We start from the raw sequence: 20,164 nt of genomic DNA on the forward strand, positions 1-20,164 counted from the left end.
CTAATTCATCCTCCCATATCTCTTTTCAAATATTTTGATTTATTTCTTTTATTCTCCATTAATATTTTATACATTTGGCTAGTTATTCCTTTCATACTTTCATTTTCCTCTAGTTCTTTTCCTTTCTGAATTATTTGTTCAAATTGCGTATATTTTTCTTTTCTCTATTCTTTTCCTTCCAATTTTTAAACCATTGTTCTATTTACATATAATGAAAGCATGACATTTTATTCCCCATAGTTTCTCTTTTATATATGTTCACCCATTCTAAAATCTATTTTAGTTAGCACTTATATCTGCCATATGCATGTTTTTTCCTTCTAACATTTAATCCCTTTTAATCAGAAGTTTAATTGTGAGCACATGCTTTCAAGTTGCTTGTTGACTTATCATGACCCCATGCATTTCATAAAGTTTACTTAGGCAAGGAATACTTAGAGATGGTTTTGCCAGTTTCTTCCTCTGAAATATAGTAGTCTGCCAGAGTTGACTGTGCTTAGCTTCCAAGATCAAACAGGGTAGAAAACAAAATAGTTTCATTTTTGTTCTATAAAAATAACCCTATTGTATATTATACCAGGTTTCACTGTTGTCCTTTCTCTGTGGACTTGACAAAAGGTCTTTTGAGGAAGAGCTTGAAATAATCTGCATAAAACATATTACTACTGGAATTTAAAATCATTTCTGGTGTTCCTTTTAGTCTTGTAATTCTTCCATATTTCTTAGTTTAAAAGAAATCAAATCCAAATCTAGTACAAATTCACTTGATTTTTTAATAATTAACACACATATACAATAGAATGTTCATTGAATATTTCTAGCACCATCTATGGATAAAATGTTGCTCATAACAGTTGCACATTTTCTATGTCAGGATTGGGGCAGTTTAGGTATGTGCTTATGGTTCAGTGGTCCATATTTTAACAAATAAACCAGAATGCTATAAATAATTTGCGCATGTAGATACATGTGATTTTTTTTTATGAACAAGGGGCCAGATTTATTGCTGTTGTACATAGTCTTTGTTGTATTCATTCTGGAAAAATTCAGTTTTAATGCAAAAACAAAACAAAAATCAACAGCTTGGTTTTGTCTCTCATAATTCAGGATGTGGGTTTAGAGATCATAGACTTTTAGTGTATTTCAAAATGTCATATTTATACCTAAGTTCCTATTGCATGATGTCTTCAGGTAGCTTTATAAGACTGAGGTTCAGAAGTGTACTTTTCTTTTAAAAAATTAAAGCTGAGATACTCCAGACTGGGGTGGGAAATTGCAGGGTGCTGGGGGCCAGTTTTCTGCACTGGATCCTTGGGGGATGAACAGACTGCTAAAATGCAGGAGCACAAGAAGAAGGGGATCCAGAACTAGCCAAAAACCACAAACACAGTTTTCCATGACAGATCCCATGTTTCCCAACTCTGTTTATTTATAGTCCGATGTTCCATGTCCATTTACATCAGATGACTGCATATTTTGATAGAAGAAATTACAATGGAATAAATTTTTTAAAAAATCACCTCCCACTGTATTTAACTCTAGAGCAGAATTTAGCAGGCCTCTTAAGGAACATTTTGGGTTTAGCAATCCCAGACCTTCCCTTCACTGGGCCCTTGTGTATCATACTTGCTTTCTCACATAGCCATTGCCACCAGAGGTCCTCTGTTGCCAACTTGGCATAGCCTTTATATTAAGAGAGCACAGTATATACTGATGGCTCATGCGCCAACATGGGAGAAAGCTCACATACTTAGACCTCAGGCCGTTGATGGAAGTATGGCAAGCCTCCTGTCCCTAGTTATCTTTGTCCAGACATATTTTGTCGATATCAGGGATAATTAAGTGTAGAACCCTGCTGATTCCCATGAATCCTCCCTCTCACACCAACCTGTCTGTAGTTGTTTATTACTGAAATTGGATAGAAAGATTTTTCATATTGTACAATTAACATACTTACTTTAAATAAGATACTTCTGACCCACTTTCCATTTCATGTTTGCTTCTTTCTTTCTTATCCTCAAATATATTCACTTTAAAGTCCCAATATTAGCCATTAATGATAAGCAACATAATTCAGGCATAAGAGTAACTGGATAAGATCATTTAGGCAAATTATGGTGCCCTTACTGACTACTCCCTCCTAACCAAAAATCAGTCAGTGCCAAAAGGTAATTGCCATTGTTGCTGCATGTGAAAAACAAAGAATATTATCTGTATGTGGTATTTATATAATGCATAAGAGAGGCAGAATCACTTGCATGCTATTTGTTTTGTGTATACAATTCCTCTATATTGCATTAAGAAGGGTGACATGCACACATTTATGTGACCAGTCTTCATAATTTAGTATTAGGAGAATGACTGTTTTTCCTTATAGCTAAATTGGACAGCTTGGGGCACAATTTTACATTTTTATAGTCCCAACAACATAAATGCTGAGTTGTCCTACTTAATGAAACCTTTCCTTTGAGAAATAATTACAGCATTAATTCTGAAACCTGATTAGCTCTCTGTTTACTGATCTTTCCTAATGAGCCTTGCTTTTAAATAGAAGAGAGTTTCTTTCTTTCCATTACTAGTAATAATTGTTGCTGGCAGTTACTTTGCTTCCATCCTCTCCTAAATATGACTCACTTGCTGTTGCTGATTTACAGAAATGTAACTGAAAAGGGCACAAAACATGTAAGATTTCTTATCCAGACTGTAAGCAACAGGAACCCTTTTTATTTCATTTTATCTAAAGACCCTGACAAGTTTTTAACACATAGTTATTTTTGCCCTGTATGCTTGAACTCTCTGAAGCGGATCCGAGAGGATCAAGTGAAGAAACTCACAAGCATAGCATTAGGTTATGTGTTGTTTTGTTTGTGTAACCATGTTCGCATCATAAGCATAAACAAATTTTATGGAAACTATAAAGTGGTATCATGTATATCTTCCCTAGATGGCTGTTTTGTGGATCCTCTCCATCCTCCCCTTCCTTTGCTGAAAGTAAAAAAGTTTTACTTTCTTTTAATAAATGATGGTTGTTTGTTGGTGAATGTTGGCATGTGGGTTTTCTTTATTTGCCATTGGACTATGGTTTGATTTCCTTCCATAATTTAGCAGTGCTATTGTCAAAGATGCTTTGGGAGTCTTAAATACAGGCTGGGGTTGCATGATTCTCACCTTGGATGTAGAATTTTTTCAAATATAATGTAAATGTGTTGCTATTGTCCCTTCATGTCTTTTCTGACTTAGGTTGACCCTAAGCCAACCCTATCACAGGTTTTTCTTGGCACAATTTGATCAGAGAGGGTTTGCCCTTGCCTTTCTCTGAGGCTGAGAGAGTGTGACTTGCCCAAGGTCACTCAGTAGGTTTCCATGGCCAAGCAGGGATTCAAACTCTGGTCTCCCAGTGTCCCACACTCAAACCTATATATCACACTGGTTCTTGTGATACAATATTATAAATTAGCCTTCCCCAACTTGGTGCCCTCCAGATATGAAGGACTATAAACTCGTGTCATACCTATCAGCATCCCAATGACTGTAGTATATTTAAACTTATAGGCTGGAATCATGTAGTATTGTGAATTATTTATGAAAGCAGGTACAGTACAACCCCAGTATCCATGGACATCCCAAAAAACAAGTTCTCTCTAGGCATTTTCTAGGTCTAGAAATGCCTAGGTGTGTTGTGTTCTCTCTATGAATCTCTAGGGTTCTCGCATGCAACTCTGTGGTCAACTTCCACTGGATGTCATTCATTTCAATAGGTTTCACAATTATCGACAGTTTCAGGTTTCCACAGTAAGTGGGAATGTATCCCCTGCAGATATGAGAGGGTTGTACTGTACAACATAGTATGAGATGAAAGACATGTATTGATGGTTCAAACTGAATAAATCCACTGGTCATTATTACTTCATCCTGATACATGTACATGTATGCATGTGCACACTCCCCTTCACATTCTTAAAATAAAGAGAATTGTACTAACAGAATTCACAAAGTTGTTCTAAGAAACACTCAGAGAATATATGTGCTTTGAACACTTGAAATACGCTTGAGTAGTGCTCTCTTTGTTTACATTTTTAAAAAACTCTGTTACTTTTTTCTCTCATATTTTTAGAGAACCGAGCAACGTAAGCACAAATAGAGTTGACTAAGAAGATGCTAATGTTTGACCCTGTACCTATCAAACAAGAAGCAATGGAACCAGTTCCAGTGGTCAGTATTCATATAATTAAAGTTTTCTGTTTTCATGCATTTCATGTATTCTAGGCAAGTTAAAAGTGGCATCCTTTGAAGCTAAACTTTGGGTTACAAAAGAAACAAGAAGAGAACCACTGTTTCCCTGAAAAGCATTGATATCCATCATGCCTAGGAGTTTTAAAAAGTCGGATTAGTTGGCATAGTCGTGTTTTTCACAACAGAGTGGGGCTTTGCCTTTAATTGTTGCTTATGAGGCAGGAATTCAACAGGCCTGGTTTCACTGATTGGATGTGCAGTGATGGGAAAATTGTCTCTTAGATTTCCTCTTGCCATGCAGTTTTTAAAGATACAGGGTCTCAGTAAAGAAAAAAAAGAAACAACTTCTTACTACAACAGATAACACAGTGCATTAGCAATAGCAGCTTCAATTTATATACTGCTTTATACTGAACTAAGCAGTCCCTAAGCAGTTTACAACTGTAAGCTAATTGCCCCCAACAAGCTGGGTCCTCATTTTAGTGACCTCGGAAAGATGGAAGCCTGAGTTGAGCTTGAGCTCTGGCTAGTATTGAACTTACAAACTTATGATTTTGAGTGAGTGGCTGCAATACAGGAATTTAACCACTGTGCCACCAGGGCTCTCTAAGAAAAGCACAAACCACATAAAATTAAAACTTTCAGTAACTTTTTCATGCTGTTCTTTTAGAATTTGTGCTGGACGAACACAGAAGGTATAGGAAGGAGCATCTTGATACTGTTCAAGGAAATAAGCTTATTCTAGGATGTTCTAGAGCAAGTTGGCACATTCAGCCTGTTTGCTTTGTTTGACTGTGCACTTGGAAAATAGTCGCAAAGAGGAAAAAATGAATAAAGGACTGTAGTTGAGGGATTGCTGGTAATAAGAAACTTATACAATTAGATCATCTCTGTTTTTGGCCGAGATGGTCCAGCAGCGATTATACAAGATGTAAGAGTAACTTTAAAACAAAGTTGTCATGGATATTTATAATATTTGTTAGACGGGATCCAAATGCCAGTGTTGAGACTGTGGTGGTGGACATTTCCAAGAAGTCAGTACATTTTTGTCAAACCTTATTTTTTAAAATAATAAAATTAATATACCACCTTGAATTCAGTTTAAAAACAAACAAGCACTCCTTTTCTGATAAAGAAAACTGAGAACTGTATAGTGGTTAGTGGAAATAAATGACTCTTTAAATAATCAGTGTGGTTGGGGATGCAAAGGAATTTCACTTTAAAGTGCCCCAGATCCTAAATGTGCAGCATCCATTCAACAGACACTCTGTTCTCCGTGGTTGTAATTGATGCAGTAAATTTCATCAGTGTGTCTGCTTTACTGGTCAGTCTCCTGAGGGCTTTTGGAAAATGACAGATTTCTTAGCTTGCTTGAATGTTACTTACAGTACATTTCTGATTCAGGTCTGTAATAAGTATTATATGCTATTGATATCTATTCCCCAGTATTTGGGGCTGGGGGTACAGTTTTTTCTTGGTTTGTGCTTTTCTTTCTTGTATTTGAAAAGCTTAAACCGGGAAGGTATATTCTCTCATTTCAGGAGTTAATAGATTACTTTGGTTCCCAAAATGCATAGTATATTAATAAACTGTTCCATTGATAAACCCATTTTAATAGTTTACACTGAAGTATATCACATTGGTTTCAGTGAAACTTATTACTTCCAAGTCAGTATACTGAGAATGAAGCAGCAAAACTGCAAAAGGGTTTCTAAGACTGGTACAGTTTTGTAAAAACCCTTACAAGAGTTGATACTATGGAAGAAAGAGAAACGTGATCCATGAATTTCTACTATGGGCCCAATTAAAAGACAAAATTAGATTTGGATCTTCTTACAATACTATTACAAATTCTTATAATATCAGACAAGTGTGAGACAATAAAATAGTACTCATATGAAGGGACTGGGAGAAAAAGAATTGCATCCTTCTATAGGTTAACAAGGTGCCTTTATTTAGAAGACAGCTATGGATGAACCAAGGCAAGTGGGAGCAGAGTTTGGGAAGCCATCACCTCCCTCTTACCCTCTGTTTCCTGTGATATTGGTTAAACTGCCAACAGGTCAAAATGTTTTCATCCACTCAAAAAGTGTTCAGCCTCTGAAATAGTTGAACTACATTGTACATTTTATATACCTCTTGTCAGCAAAACAATTTGTATGTGAGGAGGACAGTGCCATTGATGTAAAAGGTTTGGGGTGAAGAAGAAGAAGAAAGAAGAAGAAGAAGAAGAAGAAGAAGAAGAAGAAGAAGAAGAAGAAGAAGAAGAAGAAGAAACAAATTGCTGAGTCTTAGGTACACCATAGGGGTGTGATCTTGAAAGATTTACCATGCTCACATAATAGAAGTGCACAACCAGGACATTTTGTCGTCTCTTCTGTCAGACTAGGCAGTTGTTGAACTTTGTTTCGACACACATGATAAGTAGGTAGCAAATTTAATTACAGTGTCCCCTGAGGAGCCACCCTGTTGATTATATGCAGTGAGAAACAGTTAATGTGGTACTTCTATGTGGGAGCAAACCGTTTTCTATCCACTGAAGTTACCAGAAAAACCATTTTGTTACATAAACAGTTATAGTTAGATGAGTGTTCACCTTGGAGGCCCAAGTTTGGTTAAAAGGCAAGATAAATATAAATATGCCAGTTGTTCATAAGAAAATAGTGTTTATAGTTTATTGTAGAAGCTTATGAATGAGAGTTTAATATATAGCTCCTTCTCACAGTATGTGAGTACTTTGGGATGGTAAAACTTTTCCATCATCACCAACATCATGATATAGAGAGAATTTTAAAGTATGCTGCAAAAGTAAAGCTCTTCTTTTTTCAGTTTTGCACCATTATTTTTGAATCACCCTGTATATAGCAAATTATATCATAATATATCTCATATACAATATTAACTTTATGAGAACATCCACTTCTGGATGCAAGATGTCACCTTTTCAACTAGGTTTTGCTCTATGTATTCTGTGTTAGACTAGTGGGCTATGTTCTCCTAGATGTGTTGCCTGCTAAGTTGTTCTCTCTATAGTAAAAAAAGAAAAGAAAAGAAAGCTAAGTATTATGCATGTAGAGTTGAGATAATATAACTGGTTTATATGGTGATTGATTTTGCCGGGTTGACAGTATTTAATTCCCTAAGATTTCAGGGCCAAAGCCAGGGAGTGTGTCCTTGTGATGCCACAGAGACAAGACAAGGGTTAGGAGGCAGGGTTGTTTCTGGATAAATGAATCTGGCAGCTTGAGAATCAGCTCATCAGCTTTTCTCCAGACTGTAGGAGTCTCTCACTTGTGCTCTACAACGACTTGCCTGTTGAGCCAGTTGTTTCACCAGAGGATGATGAAGTTTTATGAGGCTGAATGCAGTTCCATAGGTCTGTTACATGCTCCCACATTTCTGACTAATTCACATTAAATTTGGAACTGGAGATTGTTCATCTTTGCAAATGTGACAGTTTCTCACCATATTTACATAGAAAACAATACTAGATTATTCCTATTTAGAAGATCAACTTTCATAAGAGTTGGTTTGGACTTATTGTAAAATCAGTTCTAAGTTGTGGCACAAGCAGTAATGGTAGATCTGACTATGTCAGAGATACATATTCAGGCAAGCTCAGGTGTCATTTTTACCCACCTTGGCCCTCAGTGAATCACATTCACCCATTTAAAAGGCACTCTAGCAAATTAAACCATCTGCTGCAAGAGATGGTTCCTTATAACCAGAATTATGTGTCTATTTGAGTCATCTCTTCATTTCAAAGATTACAGATTTCCATTTATCTTCATATATTTAAGTAGTACAACTTAAGGCAAAATACTGTGGAGATGATTCATAGATAATCAAGAGCCTAAATCCTATTGTTAGTTTGAATTAGAGTAGACCCATTGAACCAGTGTGATTTACCTACATGTTGACTCATTATTCAGTAGTTGATTTGTTGACTCTACCTTAGTTGGGGGATCATTGATAGGATTCAGGCTCATGTTTTCCTTTAAAAAGAAAAAAAATCCTTGCCTGTTTTGTGTTACTGGTATCCATTTCATTTCTCTGTCTTCTCTCCCCTTCTTTCATACAGTCATTCAATTCTGGTTACATGGATCACATGAAAACCAACAAATACAGTGTAATTTATTCGACACCGAATATGATACACAATAAATTCTATCCAGTTCCAGAAGAATTGTGTAATGGAGTTCAGGTTGAGCCTGTTGATCTCACAGTGAACAAGCCACCTTCAGCTGGAAGTTCTCCTTCTCCTCTGAAATTCCAGACTGTACATAGGAGAGCCTCGCCTGGATTAAATCTGCCATCACCCAGCCCTCCAATGAAGAAATTGACTCCTCCAGGAATACAGCCTTTCACTATGCCATTAACTATTCCTCCGGTAATGGCAGCTCTTTCACGCCATGGACTTCGCAGCCCTGGGATACTTCCAGTTATACAGCCAGTTGTAGTACAGCCTGTCCCTTTTATGTATGCCCCTCACCTTCAACAACCTATTATGGTATCCACAGTTCTTTCGGAAGAGTTGGAAAATCCAAGTAGTATGCCAGGTAAAAGCATGAGGTTTTGTGGCATCTTACTTCTGCCCCCATTTAAAAACGATAAAATCCACTGTTCTTCCACCTAACGTTAATTCTAAATTTATGACAGATTTGGTGCCCCTTATCCTTTTAATAGAATGGAGTTTATCAGACAAGGGAAATTGGAAGTACAGTCGGCTCTCCTTATACGCGGATTTGCCATGTGCGGATTTGAGCATACGCGCATGGCAAACCCGGAAGTTGTTCCCAATGGCAGCGCGCGTGCACGCGCACCACCATTAGGAACAAAGTCTCCCTCCTCTTTTCCCCCTCTTTCCTAACTTCCCTCCCTCCCATCTACCTACCTATAACCTACCTACCTTCCCACCCTCCCTCCCTCCTTACTTGGGTCGCCGCGCCACCGCCACTGCGTTCTCGCTTCTGCCGCCGCAGCAAAATCCGGGTGCTGCTCCTGGAGGCCAAGAGACTTCCAGGCTGCATCCTGGCCTTTTACAGCGGCGGCGAGGAGGACGAGGTCAACCTTCGTCCTCCTTGCTGCCGCTGCCACCATGAAAGGGCCGGGTGCAGCCTGGAGGTCTCTTGGCCTCCAGGAGCAACACCCGGATTTTGTCAAGGCGGCGGTGGCAGCAGCAAGAACGCGGCGGCGGCACGGTGACCCAGGTAAGGAGGGAGGGAAGGTGGGAGGGAGGGAAGGTAGGTAGGTTATAGGTAGGTAGGAGGGAGGGAGGGAGGGAGGGGGAAAGAGGAGGGGGACTTTTCTGTCCAATGGCAGCGCGTGTGCACGCACGCCACCATTGGACAGAATGGGGCTTGAGCATACGTGGATTTTGGCATACGCGGGGGGGTCCAGAACGGATCCCCGCGTATACCAAGGAGCCACTGTAAATCTAATGGCAAGTCGAACGCAATCATGGGGTTTAACGTTATTGCGCGATAAACTACCACACGCAATTTCGGGCAATGGCAAGCTATTTTCGGGCAATGGGAAGCCAGTTCACACTCAATTCGCATTCACGTAAATTCGCTGAACTAGCGAATCCACATGAATGCGTTCTGGCCCCAATTTCTTTTCATTCGTAATTAAGAGTTATTCCTCCCATATGATAAACTCCACAATGTGGTGTATTTGTTTTTGTTGTTGTTATCCACCCTCAAGTTGATCTCGACCCATGGTGACCCTGTAGATGAGACATCTCCAAGACTCCCTATGCTCCACTGTTCTGCTCAGGTCTTGCAAGTTCATACCCATGACCTCCTTAATAGAGTCCAGCCATCTAGCATGTGGCCTTCCTCTCTTTCTGCTTCCCTCCATAGTATTAAATTATCATGCCTAAACTTCCTCACAATTTTTGTGACCAGAAAGGCAATGAGAAAGTTGTGCGCTCCCTTGAGCATCATCCCTGGAGGAAATGGAATGTTTATATTCAGGGTTTCCTGAACTAAACTCCCAGGATCCCCTAGTTAGCATGTAGCTTTTCAAAGCTCTGTTTGTTTATATTTACTTACAACAGGGTTTTATTTTGTTTTTGGTAGTGCCTGTAATCGAGTCTTATGAGAAGCCAGCACTAAAGAAATCTATAAAGGTAGAACCAGGCCTGGAATCACCAAGGAATGACTACTATGCTGAACAAATGTCTCCTCCATTGATGACTTCGTTGTCACCCCCTCAAGCAATGCTTCAAGAGTAAGTAGTTAACTGGCTGTTCTAAATTTCTCAATAGGACATAAAACCATGCTTTCTCATTGCAGTCTAGATCCAAAATCAGAGTGGCATTATTTTTGAGTTTGTAAAGAATTGGGGTGCTTTCTGGTGAAAATACTTTTTGTGGTGAGAAAAAAGATGGAGAGAAAAACACAGAAGAGTAACAAATGGAAGACAATAACATCTGATTCCAATGTAAAAATCTGAGAACAATCAGAGTGATTGTATAAGGAAAGAAAGCTTAATCTGGGAGCACATTCAGACAGAAGACAGAATAATGTGCCCTCAAGGATACTTTCAGAGGTGGTGAAACGCCTTTTTAAAGACACCCCTGGAGTCCAGCTCCCCTTTGACTGAAAAGGGGGAAGGTTGATATCATCAACTGTAAGATATGCCCAGAAAATGCCCAGCTGTTCAGAATTTCTTTGGAGTGGGTCCATGCTGCGGTGTTTGAAGCTTTTATTTATGTGTTTTTTATTCATTTTGAATGGATTTTGTTCATGACTGATTGCTGCAGTGGGGAGGGAGGTCAGATTTTACCCCCTTAATCATATTGGCTAGAGAACCAGAACTAGAGAGGTTTTTGTTTTTTCTCCCTATAGCACATGACTTGGCTTTTCTCTCATTTGAAGCATCTGGAGCTACTTGCTTTGATGGGTGGTCCTCCCTTTTGGCTGAACATAGCTCTCAATGTCTTATATCGCAGTGTTGTTCATGTTTCAGGAAAAAAACATTGAGCTATTGAGATCCATTATATCATAACAGGCACTAGTGGAGGGTCTGATGTATTGAAAGATCATCTGCCTGATTTTTTTTTTATGCCTGTGCTAGCAACCACAAAAGACTGCTTTGTTTTAAAAACTTTTGCTACCTTGCAGAAATTCCAAGAGAAATCTGTACCATGCAATCAAAAACCTTGATTTTGTTGGCTCTTTTTACTTCTTTGTGCAATAAAATAGAGGTGGGACCTCACACTTCCTAACTAATTAGGAGTACTGGTTGGATAACTATATGTATTCAAGGGTGGGGAAACTACAGCCTTTGCAATTTTAAAAAACAATTATTAATGTACAGCAATAAAAATACAAAATGATAATCATAAATATACTATTATATGACCAAAAAAACACTATGTATAATCAGTTTTTCAGCACAATCTAATTATAGTCGGCCCTCCTTTTCCATGGATTTTTTTTATCCATGGATTCAAGCATCCATGGATTGACAATATTCAAAAAATATATATAAATTCCAAATAGCAAACCTTGTTTTTTCCATTTTATATAAGGGACACTATTTTGCTATGCCATTGTATTTAATGGAACTTGAGCATCCATGGATTTTGTTATCCACAGGGTGTCCTGGAACCAAACCCCAGCGGATAACAAGAATCCGCTGTATATTTTCTTTTTGCACTTGAACAACCCTGAATTTTCAATTTCCAAAACATAAAGTACCAAGAGTTCTTGTTAAAAAAATTGTTCCAATATTGGTGAAACCCCCTATGGAATCGGACTATCAGAAACATTATTTTAGAAAGAATGAATGGCTACCATAACTTGTGTGTTCCAGTTTCCACTCTGAGAACTTAGCTGTTAATTTTTCACTTAATGCCATATCTCACAGCCTCCTCCACCACAGTCCAAAGCACACTGCAGAAATAATCCAGTTTGAGGCTGCTTTAACTGCCCTGGCTCAGTGCTAGGGAATCCTGGGAACTGTAATTTAGCATGAGAGCTCTCTGACAGAGAAGGCTAAATATCTGACAAAACTAGCGTTGAGCCAGGGCAGTTAAAGCAGTCTCAAACTAGATTATTTCTGCAGTGTGTTTTGGACCCCTGTGAGAAGATCCAGTTCCTGAGCATATTTCTGTCCCCTAGCTATGACGATCCTCACCACTGATAATGAAACAGGGCAAGACAGTAATAATTTTCATTCTTATTTATACAAATGGATAGTAATAATAATGTGCCATCGCATGCTGGAATGTGACTCTGCATATTAAGTTCAGTATACCGTCCTGCCCTGTGATTCTATGATTCTATGAATGGAACAATATCTGGAGGACCACAGATTCCCCAACCCTCAGTTAATTTGTTACGCAAACAGGGGTACATGGTTATCAAACCTAGCCAATAATGAAGGGAGTTCACAGTTTTGAATCCACCTTGAATTGGTTTTCATTCATCCCCTAAGAAAATGTTCTAGAAAAATATGAATGAGCTATTGAAACTTGAAACATTCAGCCCAGGACAGAATCCTTTGTTCTTGTTTTACAGGAAACAGAATTTAACACAGGTAACCAACATAGCATGCACTTTGTGTGTGGGAGCTTAAGAGTGGTTAAATAAACCACAACAAAATGATTTTGGGGGAAGATAATTCTATACATTTCAAAAAGACCTCCCTGTGTGTTAACTTCTAGTCATAAAGAGCTATATTAGCTGGACCAGTTTTCCATAGAATACATCCATTATTATTAAGAGCAGTAAATCATTTTTATCACTGAAATTTGTTTCCTGTAATTTAACTGTAACCTCTCCAAATATAAAGAGATTCTTAAGACATCTTGCAAACCTACAGTCTTCCTGTGGTTATAAGCAAATAAATACAATGAAGTGGCTAGTAGTACCATTAATGTTATTTTCTGTTAGATATAACTGCCCTTGCTGTGGCCTCGGGGGGAGAAAAGAACGTAAGCCTCTCAGCTGGTGAAAGGCCCTATTTCCATGCCAATGTCACTGCCCTGACCTTGGAGGTAGAAAAGGCTAGACACAGCTCTGTCATGCCTAGGGCCATCAGCTAATGTAAGGCCCACCTTCCATGCCAATAGACCCTTCTGTGGCCTCTGTAGGAGAGACTAGCAGTGAGCATCTGCTGGACTTAATCCCCTTCCCCACTCCCATCCCCTTTTTCTTGTGCCATATCTTTTTAAATTGTAAGCATGAAGGCAGGGAACTGTCAAGTTAACAATACTAAACTGCTCATGTAAAAGCACCACATACACTGATGGTTGTGTTTAAGTAAGTAAATAAATAAACACCTTTGTTACCTACAGCATAATGATGATCGTAGGCTTACTGGAGTTAGAAGCAGTAATTGAAACTATTTAGTTTCCTGGAAATTTCTCTAGTAGAGTAAAAAGTGACCATGGGTGGTGTTGACCACAAATGGTATATCATCATGTTTATTGTGCAAATTGCAATGGATAAAGGATGGATCTTTATTTGGAATCCATGTGGCACTGTCATCTATTGCAGACTTCCTCCTACCTTGTGTGTGTGTACTTGCTGGGTATAGCAGCTGCCATACATTTGGCTCAGAGGTTTGAGCTCTAAGCACTCGTGAAAGTCAGACTTCAAATTCAAATAGTGCAGAACTAAAATACAAAATGTTATGACCAGAATTCAGCATCCTCTCAGCAGCAAGCTTGTTTTCTGCTGCTCCAGAGACTAGGACCCAGAGCAATGGATGCAAGCTGCAGGAAAAGAGATTCCACCTCAACATTAGGAGGAACTTCCTGACAGTAAGGGCTGTTCGACAGTGGAATACACTCCCTCAGAGAGTGGTGGAATCTCCTTCCTTGGAGGTCTTTAAACAGAGGCTGGATGGCCATCTGTCAGGAATGCTTTGATTGAGAGTTCCTGCATGGCATGGGGTAGTCTCTTCCGACTCTATGATTCTATGATTCTAGCATAAATGTTCATATGTGAACCTACACTACACTGACCAGCTTACTGAAAAGACCCTGAAAGCACCCCACGTGGCCGTCTTGTACTTCATCATGAGCAGGCAGGCATAGAAAAGCATCTGGCTATGTCCCCATAGCCAAATGCAAAATGATTACAGCAGTGCTGAGACCCCTGAAAAATCCCAGTGGGTCTCAGCACTGATTTCACCATTTTGCATCTGACTATGGAGAAGTAGCTAGATACTTCTCCAACCCTGCTTGCTCACTAAAAAACATGGCATGTGGGTCAGTTCCAGGGACTTTTCAGTGCATGGGCAGGTGCTTTGAACACTACAGAAGGAATGCCAACCTCCAAAGCATCTGAAAAAGGGCACCCATGTGCTTAACACAAGTATATGCCCTTAAGAGAATTCTAGACCAAATATCTAGAAAGTATCAACTGGTATCTCAGGGTAGTTACATGAGATATTAATTTCACATAAAGTTACAAATATTCTGAAAAGGTTTAAAGACAATAACTGCCTGTTAATAGTCAGGTGTTCTGTATATATTTTGTGTAGTGTTCTGTCATGTTCTAAATGGATTTGAGTGTAATCTTGGTGTCTTTTTAAAAAAAACATCTCACCTGTACAATAGCTTTCAGGACGCAGGCAAAAAATAAAACTTTTATTTATGGAAGCCAAAGAGACAATTTCAGACATCCTGTGGGTGTGACACATACACATACAGTCTACACACTACTTTTAGGAATTGACATCATTGGTGGAGAGAGCTGCACCCTTTTACCAGCCCTAAACAGGAAATTCTTAATTGATCTCTAAAGGAGTGGATGAACAATAAAGCCACTTGAATTCAGTTTTGACAGGCAAAAGAAATGATGGAGTTAATAACATGATGAAAATAGTTTCAGACAAGTCTGTGTGTGGGGGTGTGTGTGTGTGGGTGTGTGTGTGTGTGTTTGTTTTAAGCAGGAGAAGAACATATAATGACAATCATGGAAGTTCACTTAAAATACTAACTGAGAATTTGGAAATCTAAGTATGCTGGGAAACAAGAGCCTGCCTTAAAAATAAGTGGGGGGAAATCGTAGTATGCTGTGTAAAGAATTTTTTTTATTGTTCTTTCATTCCACAAAATGAATAAAAACCCCAATAGGGAAGAAAGCCAACGTTTTACCATTAAAGTCTATGAAATTTGCTAAGCTTGCTTGAATTTTTCCACATGCATGTAATGTTGTTCATGTTGCCAAAAGACAGAGGGGGTGGTGAATAAAGGAGCTTTGTGGTATACCATTAAGAAAGATATAGCTCAAAAGGTTTAATTTTTGAACTGTTAAATTCTTGCAGGAATCATCCTTCAGTTATAGTTCAGCCTGGTAAGAGGCCTTTACCTGTGGAATCTCCTGACACACAAAGGAAGCGTAGAATACATCGATGTGATTACGAGGGCTGTAACAAAGTTTACACTAAAAGCTCCCATCTGAAAGCACACAGAAGAACACATACAGGTATGAAACAAATCAAAATAACTTTTCTTTTAGGAAGCTTAATTGGGCAGAATCAAAACAGTCACTCTGTGGTATAAGCTTAGTTGCTTGGCACATAAAATTAGGTTGGGATTTAATGCTAGTGCTATTATGTTGCCACTGTAAACAGTAATAACATTTGAATTGTAGTGCTTTGCATGCATCACTTTGCAAACATCACTAAAAAGAGAGAGAAGGGTGCTCCACTTGTAGGGTGTTCTTGAAGGTGAAAATGCGTACATAAATATGCGTGAGGAACTTGGACAGCAGGACAACCGTATGTGCACAAACTGCTACTAGACTTCCTAAAACAGGGGTGAGGAAATTGATTGCCTTACAGGCTGAATTGCCCATCCCTCCTCCCCAGACCAAATCATGGGAGCCAAGACTCGGCTCCCAAGCCCCATCCTTGCCTGATGTGATCTAGTCTTGCTCCATCTTAGATGCTGTTTTACCTTCTCCATACATACTAGAATGCCCTGCTATCTGCAGTCTCAAATCAAAGATAATGGTTGCTTTTGTCATCCATCTCCACCACTTTCCCAGCAAGGCATGCTGGACACACAGGGAAAGTCTCTGTTCAGTCTCTAGTCACCAGTCTGAGGATAGAGATAGCAGTTTGCATTCACTGTGGAGGTGGAGTGTGTGACAGTTTAAGGTGGAACACTTCAGTATATGTGAATAGTAATGGGATACCACAGCTGCAGCTCCCATAGCCAAACTGGAAGGCAGAATATTGCAAGGCAAGGTTCCAATCCAGCCTGCCTAAACGAGGCTGGGTGAGGCATTTATTGAAAAAGCCCTCCCAGAACCTAGTATATTAGGTAATTACCATGCAGTGTGCCTTTTAAGGGCAAGGGTCTGGAACATGTCCGAACTCCAAGAGTTCCTGGATAAAACAGGTTATGGGCTGAAATAGATGGCCCGGATGGGGCGGCATGGAGCAGCCCCACTCGAAGTTGAATTGGGGTCGTGGCAGCTGCACGCCGCAGGTGCCAATCCACTGCGGCACCAACCCAAAAAGGAGTGGTTTTCAACAATCACTAGTGTTGAGGTTTTACTTACAAATATATTTATTTATTTATTTACAGTACAATCCTGTGCATTTTTTCTCTGGAAGTAAATCTCACTGTGGAGTCAAAGGCTTTCGTGGCTGGCATCCATAATTTTTTGTGGGGTTTTCAGGCTATGTGGCCATGTTCTAGAAGTTTCTTCCTGACGTTTCGCCAGCATCTGTGACTGGCATCTTCAGAGAAAGATGAAGATGCCAGCCTCAGAAGCTGATGAAATGTCAGGAAGAAACTCTTCTAGAACATGGCCACATAGCCCGAAAACCCCACAAAAAAATCTCACTGTGTTTATACTTACTTCCTATTAGAAATGTGTAGGATTGCAGCTGTGGTTATTTATTTTCTTCTGTGAAAACAACCTCTCAGAATTATTTTGCTTATTTTGCTTTCCTACTGAATGGTGAGTCAGTGAAATTTGCCTTACCACACCCTTCTACATCATCACTAAATTTGTCCCAGATTTCCTGCTTGAGATTTCAAACTTTGTCTCTGAGTGTTCATTTTAAATGAGATTTATTGTTGTTGCTGTGTGCCTTTGAGTTGTTTCTGACTTTAGGAGACACTAAGGCAAACCTGTCGTGTGGTTTTCTTGGCAAGGGTTTACTAAAAGACTGGGGAGAAGAATGAAGGGATTTCTTTTCTTTCTGTATATGTATGCTGCTTTATTATTTCCTATTTCAAATTACATTCATAACATAGCTGCACATATTGCTGTGACATTTGCCAAAGTTAAGTAAGACAGCTGCTATTTTAAGGGAGGAAATAAATCCTTTTTTAAAACTACCAAAATTACTAAAAATACTGAAAGAATAGTTAGAAAAATTGGGAATTACTGTTAGGTGCCACTCCTATAGTGCATTGCAAAAGTATTCATCTATCCCCTTAACTTTCCCACAGTTCATTGCACTACAACATGGAATTGAAGTTAAATTAATACCTCTTAGGGCATGGAAGATTCTCAACACTGTGAAGGTGCAAAATATTTTTTATTGTGGCACAAAAAACAAGCAATTTCAATTCCACATAATCTCAGATTTTTTTAAAAACCTGTTTCTGGGAGGCCCCTAAGTTTGTTGGAGAGCATATCTACACAAAAAGCATCTGGAAGACCAAGAAACTATCAGACCAAGCTCAGAATAAAGTTGTTCAGAAATACCAATATGGATTGGGTTATAAATATATATATATATAGAGAGAGAGAAAATACCCCACCTCCCAAAAAATTCCAAATTATAAACTTCTCCCAGAGCACCATTAAATCCATTACTGTATTACAAAATGAAAAGAATGTGGCTTAGCCCCAACTCTGCCTAGGGAATACTATCCACTAAAACTCTGTGACTTTGTAAACAAGAAGTGCTTTAGAGAGAAAATTAAGCAAGGGGCTGAGTAGATGGACATGGATGCTATTCTAGCTTTGGTGCTCACCCAGGTTGGCATGGGAATGGGTGAGTGTTTACATCACCGAACTGGCACCTGCTACTAGCACATGCTCCTTACCTTGCTGCACTCACTGGTATTGAGAAGCCCCCTGTCACTACATCAGGTGTGGAAACAGGGTGTCTGGCTGCACCCACATGGCCAGGTGCTCCATTTCTGCATTAGACATGGCAACAGGGGGCTTCCCAATCCCAGCAACAGTGTGGCAAGGTAAGATGTGCAGGAGGCCATGTAAACAGCCAGGGCAAACCAGGGGTCAAATTGACCCAGGATAAAGGCTGTTTATTCCGAGCTAGGCCAGATCCACCACATCCATGTCCATTCTATCAGGTTCAGGCCCAGTGCTGGCCCCTGTGTAGTCTGAAGTGAACAATATGAGGCTGGGGGAAACATGGGCCGTTTAGCCCGTGCAGACAACCCCCAAGAGGCCAGTGGTGAAAAGAAAGCTGAAACATATAAAAGACCATTTGGAGTTTGCAAAACGGCACATGCAAATATGTGGGAAAGGTTGTATGGTGTGGTAAGACTAAAACTGAACGTTTTGGCCTTGCTGTAAACCACTGTGTGTGGTGCAAAAGCAGCAGTGCTCATTGCCTTGACAGCTTTATCCCCATGGTGAAGCATGGTGGTGGCAGAATCATATTGCAGTGATGTTTTTCCTCTACAAGCACTGGGAAATTAGTCAAAATTGAGGAGATAGAGCAAAACACAGGGCACCTATAGGGAAAAACCTGATTCAGGCTACAAAGGACCTGGAACTGGGGTAGAAGTTAACTTTTCAGCAGGATAATGGTCCTAAACATGCAGCCAGAATAACCCTGGAGTGGTGTACAAAGGGATTGTTCACACTATGTTATAAACCTGTTTGCAAACCAGTTTAAAAAAGGGGTCGTTCACACTTGCACCGTTTTTCCCCAACCCAAATTCAAAGGGGGCCAGGAGAAATCCCTCTTAACCCGTTTTTCCAAGATCGAGTTTCTCCTTGTTTCTTTTCCAAAACACCAGGTTTTATCAGGGTGCCACCAATGGGAACTTGCTCCCAATCCCATTCAGGGCATCCAGGAGGGAGGGGATAATGTGCAGGAGGCAGAACATGCCCACCCCTTTGCTCTCTCCCTGCCAGCTAAGCGCTGTTGTTTTTCCCTCTCGGCACTCACTTGCAGGAGTGAAAAAAAGCTTCAGAAATGCAGTGGATTCAAATTTCCCACACATGGGAAAGTGGTCTCTTTAAAGTGCAGCCCAGCTTTTTTTTCCTCTTCTTCCAGTGATTTAGTCCCCTTATCTGCACCGATGTCTCATTCCCAGAGCTCACCAAAGCCAGGGAGGAGGTTCTCCTGGGAACATCATTAGATGGTGTATTTAAAAAAAGTTGACAGCTTATGCACATATTTGCTATTGCATGGCCACAGTAGACTGCACCTTTGAATATTCACGTCATCAGTGTGACAAAGGTGCGCATGATTTGCTTGACATTTTAAAAATAATAATCAGTTGAGCTGTGGGTTAGGGGTCATTTTCCCCTCTTTCCCAAGAAATAAAACCACAACAGACTCTGCTCCCAAGTTGGTGCAAACTAAAGCTCTCGCACACATTATATTGCTGAGAGATTATATTATTATATAGCTGAGACAGTGCGACTCCCCTGAGGGCTAACCTATCCCAGAGTTTCTTGCTAAAGGTTGTTCTGAGGGGCTTGCCATTGCCATCCTCCGAGGCTGACTTGGGGAGGGGGGGGGGACAGTGTGATGTAGATGCACATCATTTGAGTGACCATTTTAAAAAAAAAACAAGAATGATTGAAATGGCAGCTCCAGTTTAAATTGATATAAATGGTAATGTGAATTTCATCAAGGTTAAATTGCTATGGGGAGATTCAATCAGGGTAAACATAGTGGGAGCTTTGATTCGGTATTGAATCTCCCCGAATCAACTCGTCACAAGAAAGGTAGTGTG

General features: G+C 39.7%; 1 protein-coding gene across 4 annotated transcripts in view; it reads left to right on the forward strand.

Moving 5' to 3' along the window:
- Positions 1-20,164, forward strand: part of KLF3 (KLF transcription factor 3) — a 45,605-nt gene that overhangs the window by 23,167 nt on the left and 2,274 nt on the right. Inside the window, exons 1-5 of one of the 4 annotated variants that reach the window (XM_089525090.1) lie at positions 4,132-4,212; positions 6,403-6,528; positions 8,315-8,792; positions 10,317-10,467; positions 15,523-15,683. In XM_089525090.1, coding sequence (XP_089381216.1) covers positions 8,333-8,792; positions 10,317-10,467; positions 15,523-15,683 — 772 coding nt within the window. In that variant the 5' untranslated portion in view covers positions 4,132-4,212; positions 6,403-6,528; positions 8,315-8,332. Of the gene's footprint in view, positions 1-4,114; positions 4,213-5,788; positions 6,529-8,314; positions 8,793-10,316; positions 10,468-15,522; positions 15,684-20,164 lie in introns of those variants that run through there. The other 3 variants (XM_089525092.1, XM_089525088.1, XM_089525089.1) reach the window with 3 other exon arrangements.

Source organism: Sceloporus occidentalis, unplaced genomic scaffold (assembly GCF_023333645.1).
Source record: "Sceloporus occidentalis isolate IW3139 unplaced genomic scaffold, rSceOcc1.0.p SCAF_5, whole genome shotgun sequence".
Lineage (NCBI taxonomy): Eukaryota > Metazoa > Chordata > Lepidosauria > Squamata > Phrynosomatidae > Sceloporus > Sceloporus occidentalis.